Source organism: Mya arenaria, chromosome 16 (assembly GCF_026914265.1).
Source record: "Mya arenaria isolate MELC-2E11 chromosome 16, ASM2691426v1".
NCBI lineage: Eukaryota > Metazoa > Mollusca > Bivalvia > Myida > Myidae > Mya > Mya arenaria.
In genome coordinates this window covers 48,276,182-48,282,699 of record NC_069137.1, presented here as the reverse complement: position 1 = coordinate 48,282,699, position 6,518 = coordinate 48,276,182, and the positions used below count along the sequence as shown (strand labels likewise).

At 38.3% G+C, this 6,518-nt stretch overlaps 1 protein-coding gene across 1 annotated transcript; it reads left to right on the top strand.

Moving 5' to 3' along the window:
* Positions 1 to 212: 212 nt before the first annotated feature.
* Positions 213 to 5,421, top strand: LOC128221244 (uncharacterized). Its single transcript, XM_052929782.1, has 4 exons — positions 213 to 904; positions 1,519 to 1,706; positions 2,464 to 2,663; positions 4,312 to 5,421. Exons 1-4 carry the CDS (start codon positions 728 to 730, stop codon positions 4,884 to 4,886), a joined length of 1,140 nt encoding a protein of 379 aa, XP_052785742.1. The 5' UTR covers positions 213 to 727; the 3' UTR covers positions 4,887 to 5,421.
* Positions 5,422 to 6,518: the final 1,097 nt, after the last annotated feature.

Sequence of the window (6,518 nt, the reverse complement as noted above, 5' to 3'; positions counted from 1 at the left end):
TTTGTTAAACTTATTTGGGTGCGTGCATCAGTGGAGATTGTATAGAATATCTCTTAAAATAATATAATTATATAGCCAGTTCAACATTCATCAATATTGACCCTAGCAAGAGAAAATATAGCCGCCATTAAAGAAAAGATAACAATCACGTGTATTCAACATTACGTCATTAAACAGTGTGAAATCCGGCTAGTAGATTGGTATCAGGCCAAAAACAAGGGACCGGTCTCTCTGGGTGACCAAAATGTGACTAAGTACAACCTGTGATTGGATCTCGCAAGATAAACAAACGGAGGTGGCTTTTATAAATATCGGATGATATTAAGTTGTTCTTTCCGTAGCTTTGTGTACCAAACTGTGTCATCAGATTAGTTCTTGAAAAATATAAGTGACATTGATCGTACTTGTAGTGTAACGAAAAATGTAAAATTTATGACGGACTCTGTTGAGACTTTTGTCTGAAAGTGTTATTCAAGTTTCGTGTGTTTACAAAACGTTCGATTTATTGAATTTTTGAATAAGAGAATAACGTCAACTGAATAAATTTAAAGAATTATACAAGCGCAATATCTTAAAACCATGCCGAAGTTAATTTGATTGGAAAGAGAGCTACATGTATTTATTTTCCTAAAGTCAAACGAAATTTAAAGGACAATATCGCATAAACAAAGAAAGAAGGGCTGCGGTGAGTGTCATTTAAAAAAAAAATACTCAAAATTGAAACGATATGTTTACAGACAAAATTTCTCGTTTTTTGCTTGTAACGGTCGCTGTGGTAACATTACGCGAGGTCAAAGGTCACGGGTATATGTATGATCCCCCGCAAAGGTCCTCTGCGTGGAGGTTGGGCTTCAACACGCCCGTCAACTACCAGGATAACGAACTGTTCTGTGGTGGAGCGTCCGTAAGTATGATTTAATTCTTTTTCGAGACGATTGTTTTACGGCTTAAAGGGCTTGTTTTAGGAATGTTTGGCATGACAACCCCCTGCTGTGAATCTCCTGCTTATTGCACTGGTGTCACAGAAGGGGCCAATTTCCTGTGTATTCGTTTATTGGCTGATGGCCATTTAGGGTCCATTTTATAAGAAATCCTCCCAAACTGCACAGCAGGATACTCAGATCAGAGATCTGATAAGAGGGATCATCGCAAGATGATTAAGATCAATACACAGAGGATGTGTACATAGGTTGGGGGGGGGGGGGGGGTACTTACAGAAGGCTTTAACTAGGCCTTTAAAGATGCACTCTTACTCCAAAATCAGATTTACCACAATTAATAACAAGGTTTTAATTTATCAAAAATGTTGAATTGATTTTGAAAACAGTGGATACCGAGTTTAATTTGAAAGAAAGGTACAAAAACACGATATTTCTACTTTATGAAACGATAGTACATCATTATAAATCTTTTAGCACTCACCGATCATTTAAAAAAATTGCGTTTTTTTTTTGCTATTTATTACACGGTTACAAACTTTTTATCAGGAATCAATACAAATTTGGATTGTTATTGCAGGTTCAATGGAACAAGAATGGTGGAAACTGTGGTGTGTGTGGCGATAACTATGCTGACGTCATCAAAGAGAACGAGGATATTGGCGGGAAGTACGTCACGGGTACTATAGTTCGCAGTTACGTCATGGGTAGCAAGATTGACGTCACAATCAAACTGACAGCCAATCACAGAGGATGGTGGGAATTCAGGTAGAATATGTTTCTTTTTTTATCAAACTCCCCTTACAGTATAGTATTTATATAACCATGATTTTTTTTTTATTACGGAGGGGATGTGGCCATAGGGTGGGTCATGTCAACGCAACTGCCGCCTGTGGTTCGAACTCCCGTCATCGCCGAGTATATTTTTCTTCGTTAAATTTAACTTGAATGATCAAAATCTTGCCCGTTTATAGGTTCATTTCATCTTATTCATAAAATTTCCATAGCTATTCAACACATGCCCAAATACCATAAAACAACCTTATTTAGTTTAGTTTAAATTTATCTGGTTTACAACAATTGTGAAGAAGGATACACTATCTTATGCTAAGTGACTCTCGTTGGTTCGATGTTTCGCGAGAGTATGGTCTTCTGTTGTTGGGGAACCGGAGTACCCAGAGAAAACCCACTTGTTCGGCTTGGTGACCACAAACCAAACTCACATATACACTGGCTGGGAATCGAACCTCGGACGCTAAGGTGGAGAGCGAGAACGCTAACTGGACTGCCTTGTTTACAAAACAGGACAGAGGAAAAGGGTTCCATATACGCCTTTGGCTTCCTCCTAAATCCTTTACATGTATATGTAATGTTGTACATGTATATGTATATATTTTGTGTTATAAAATAAAAAAAATGTTTAAACCTGCAAAACCAGTACAAGAAATCGACACATAATTCACATATAATTCAATCAATCAACAATAAATAGATCGATACATCAATCAATCATTTCTTTTTGCAGATTGTGTCCCCTCCGAAATAGCAACACTGCCGTCACCATGGAGTGTCTGGATCAGCACGTGCTTGTCATCGAAGACGAAAGCACGCGCTATGACCTCGTGAAGAACTACGTGAATGGTGCTGGCAGCTTCCACGTGAAATTACAACTTCCGGATGACGTGACGTGTGAAAATTGCGTCCTGCACTGGAAATATCAGGCCGGTTAGTATCAAAGATGTGTATTAAGTAGTCAATCATGGTTCAAGTTCAATTTTTTTCTATTTTACAACAATTGTGAAGATTGAAGGTTATATTTACTTATATTTAGTCACTCTCGTTGGCACGATGTTGCGCGAGAGCATGGTCTTGTGTTACGATGGAAACCGGAGAACTCGGAGAAAACCCTCTTTTACCCCTTGGTTATCACCAACCAAACTCACATTCACACAGGACGGGAATCGAGCCTGGGTCGCCTCGGTGATAAACGTATGCGCTAACCGGATAAACTATTACGGGTTGGGATTATTTGGAATTACCACAATCCCCACCATACTCCTTGATTCGCTTTCAATTTGATTGTTACGTCAATCTTGCGACCAGCAAGCAAATCAAAATCGATATGTACACATAATATAGATCTTTAAATGGGTGGGTCATAAAATAATGTTTTTACAGTCAGTCTAAATATGACGAGCTTCATCGGTTAACAATGTTTGTCACTGCCTTGCACTATTCATTGTCCATTAAATCGGCACGAAGCCATCTCCATCAGGCCCAAATTTCTCGAAGCTTCTTAAATTTAAGGGGCTCAAGTGCCTTATTTCAATTAGATTTCGATCAATATAAAATCGTTCATACTGAAGATCGTACAGATCATTCATATTTTAAGTTTAAAGACTCTAAAAGAACGCTAACAGAAACTTTAAAAATTGAAATATTACGAAAATTATAGAAAGAGTAAGCTTATCTTAATACTGTTATTTAAGACTTAAGAACTGTCAGGGAGTTCAGGCCTGAACAATATCTTCTCGAAAACTATTTTCATAACTGTTTTATTGTAATTATGGACATGATTCATTTATAACAGGAAGTATTATTTATATAAATGAACAGAAAACATTAACTGCTGATCGTTTGTATTCTTTCCATTTTTGTAACTTAAAGGCCTAGTTTAAGGAATGTTTGGCATGATAATCCCCTACTGTGCATCTCCTGCTAATTGCACTTGTGTCACAGAAGGGGGCAATTTCCTGTGCAAACGTTTATTGGCCCAGGGCCATTTAGTGTCCATTCTTGTAATAAAACATCGAAAACTGCACAGCAGGATACTCAGATTGGAGATCTGATAAGGCAATTAGGCAATAAGATTAAGATCAATTAACAGAGGTTGTGTACAAATACACTTTTTTTTTTTTTTGGGGGGGGGGGGTCACTTATAGAATGCTTAAACCAGGCCTTTAAGTATAGTTATAATCCGAGGCCTTTAAGGGTATGTAAATTAATTCCGAATTCCTGGGCCATTTTTATCGAAAACAACCTCGGATGAATAACGACGGTTTTCATAGCCAGAAAACGGTACTGTTTAAGTCCGCTGCAAGTAGATCGCGTAGTAATTTTAATTAGCAATTAAACTTAATGGCTTAAATCTTAGGAATATTAATTATGTTTGCAATAATACACTTCACTGGCAATCAATTTAAACTTAAATCAATAAATACAAACTAAAACACTGCATTTAATTAATGATATAATTTAAAAAGTACGAACTACTTCAACTGATGTACCGGCATACATCCAAGGTTGTTTTCGATAAAAATGGTCCAGGATCTCCGAATGAATTAACTTTAAGGCTATATTTATTTTGGTGCAGGAAACAACTGGGGGTGTGACGAAACAGGATGTTGCGTCGGTTGTGGCGATGCGCAAGAAAACTTCTGGAACTGCGCAGACATTCGTATCTATGACGACACGACCGGAACTGACGTCACTTCAGAAACAACAACTTCTCAAACAACAACTCAGAAAGCCACGACTCAACATACTGACCAACCAACAACCAAAACAGCTGAACCAACTTCTACGGAAACACTTCAGACAACTACAACAACGAAACGAACTACAACTGATCAATTAACAACAACAGCACCGGATTCTACAACTAAACGTCAAACCACTTCTGAGAAGTCTATAACTACGACTACGGAGGAATCCGGAAGCACCAAATGCAGAGCAACTTCGGCTTGGTCGAGCGCAAGCATGGACCAGTGGTGCGAAACAAACTGCGCGGCCGGATATTGCCCGGCTAGTCACTGCACATGCACGGGAAAGGAAACGGCGTGCACGTGCAAAGCAGTTTGGCCCTACTCCGCGAACCCTTCAATGAAAGACTGGTGTTGCAAAAATTGCGCTCTTGGAAACTGCCCCTCTTCACATTGTGCATGTTAATATACAAAAAATCGCTACAAGAAGAAAAGGGTCATTGCGATCAATTAATATTTTAAATTTAGTTTTTTTTTAAATTTATATTCTGTGTGTGTTTTATAAAAAAAGAATAAAAAAAATGTCAATTTGAGGTACCCGTGATTTTTAAAGCATGACATCCTATTGGTGTCCCTACTTTATATTTAAAGTCACATCTTACGTCCTTGACTACAATACGTATTTCTGCTTGTTGCGTTTTGTTAAAGGCGACTTGGACCTATTACGCATTCCCTAATGTGATAATTTATTAGTGTTGATTGAACTTTGTTCTTTGAAACTATCCATTTTCATGCTCAACAAACTGTGTTTTATATGCATATGGCCATGCCAAATTGATTTTGTGTTTAGCGTCGTCAGGTTGGTAGTCTTATACTTTTATATCGAAAATCAAACACAAAACAACATAAACATACTACGTTTTAGGTTAGGACAAACATAATAAAATGATTAAAATAACATGCAACTATTGATAAATAGTGAATAAATGATATTCATTTTATTGTACCTTATCAAAGTCCCTTGTTTAACATTTGACGTTAGTCAATTAACTGTTTCCGGTGAATATAGGGCAATCTACATCATTACGGAAGAGACTACTTAGTGGCTCATGCCCTTTCCTCTCTTAATAAACACATAACAGTGAATCAGGTAGTTTGTGCTGAGCATGCTGTATCTAACTTGTTAACATTTTCACGGTATAGTTTGTACTCCTACGCCGGATGTGATGACTTTATCGTTGTAAGAGTTTTAACGTTCCATCAAATTTATTTTTCTTACAAGAAATGTAAGTTTTTTTCTAACGTTGTTATTTCGTGTTGATTATGCACCAGTCAATTGTAACCACAGCCCCCCCCCCCCAAGGTCCGGGGAATAGCGGGGTCTTTGACTTTCAGTCCAGCCAAGCACGGGTAAGATCCCCGTCCTGCGGGGACGAACTGCTGGTCAAATCCCCGTCAAATGCCCCCTCATACCAGGGAGCTTCGGTAAGGCCCATTCCCCACTATTTTTGCGCAAAGGAAAAACATCGCATTCACCCGGCACTGCGTGGCCACCTGGAATATACAACACCGCTAATTTCCCAGGCCAACCCAGGTATACCCCAGGACCTGGGGATGGGGGTGCATGGTTTCAATTGACTGGTGCATTAGTATATATGAAATTTGTTTGGTGGTCACAAGCCCATACCGTCCAAGGTGGCGGACAAAGATAAAGCGGTCATCGAAGCGTGCATGCATAATGATGAAGTTGGCACGCTGAAAGCGACACAATTGATGAAGTATTTAACGGAAAGCTGAGGTGGAGCGGTCGAATGAAGTCAATTGGCGTCATGTAAATGTATATTATTCTTTCAGACTTCCACTGGTGAAATCATTTCTCAGTTGCAGTTGATGTAAAGAGAAAATGATTATTTTCTTCAATATTACCTGTTTTGTTCAGCTTTGTAATTCGAACTAATTTTAAACACTGATTAAATCTAGTACGGCCTGAGGCGGTAGGCGAATACTCAGAGATTAGAGTCGTATATTTAATACTGTATACTGTATACATGTGTATTTATAATTGTTGACCGTCTTCATTTAGATCGAACGCTTATAT

What these genes read in the sequence shown, in the direction of transcription:
- LOC128221244 (XM_052929782.1), top strand. Translation starts at nt 728, where the DNA reads ATGTTTACAGACAAAATTTCTCGTTTTTTGCTTGTAACGGTCGCTGTG. An exon ending in TGTTCTGTGGTGGAGCGTCC is followed by an intron (nt 905 to 1,518) that starts GTAAGTATGATT and finishes TTGTTATTGCAG; the next exon opens with GTTCAATGGAACAAGAATGG. An exon ending in GCACTGGAAATATCAGGCCG is followed by an intron (nt 2,664 to 4,311) that starts GTTAGTATCAAA and finishes ATTTTGGTGCAG; the next exon opens with GAAACAACTGGGGGTGTGAC.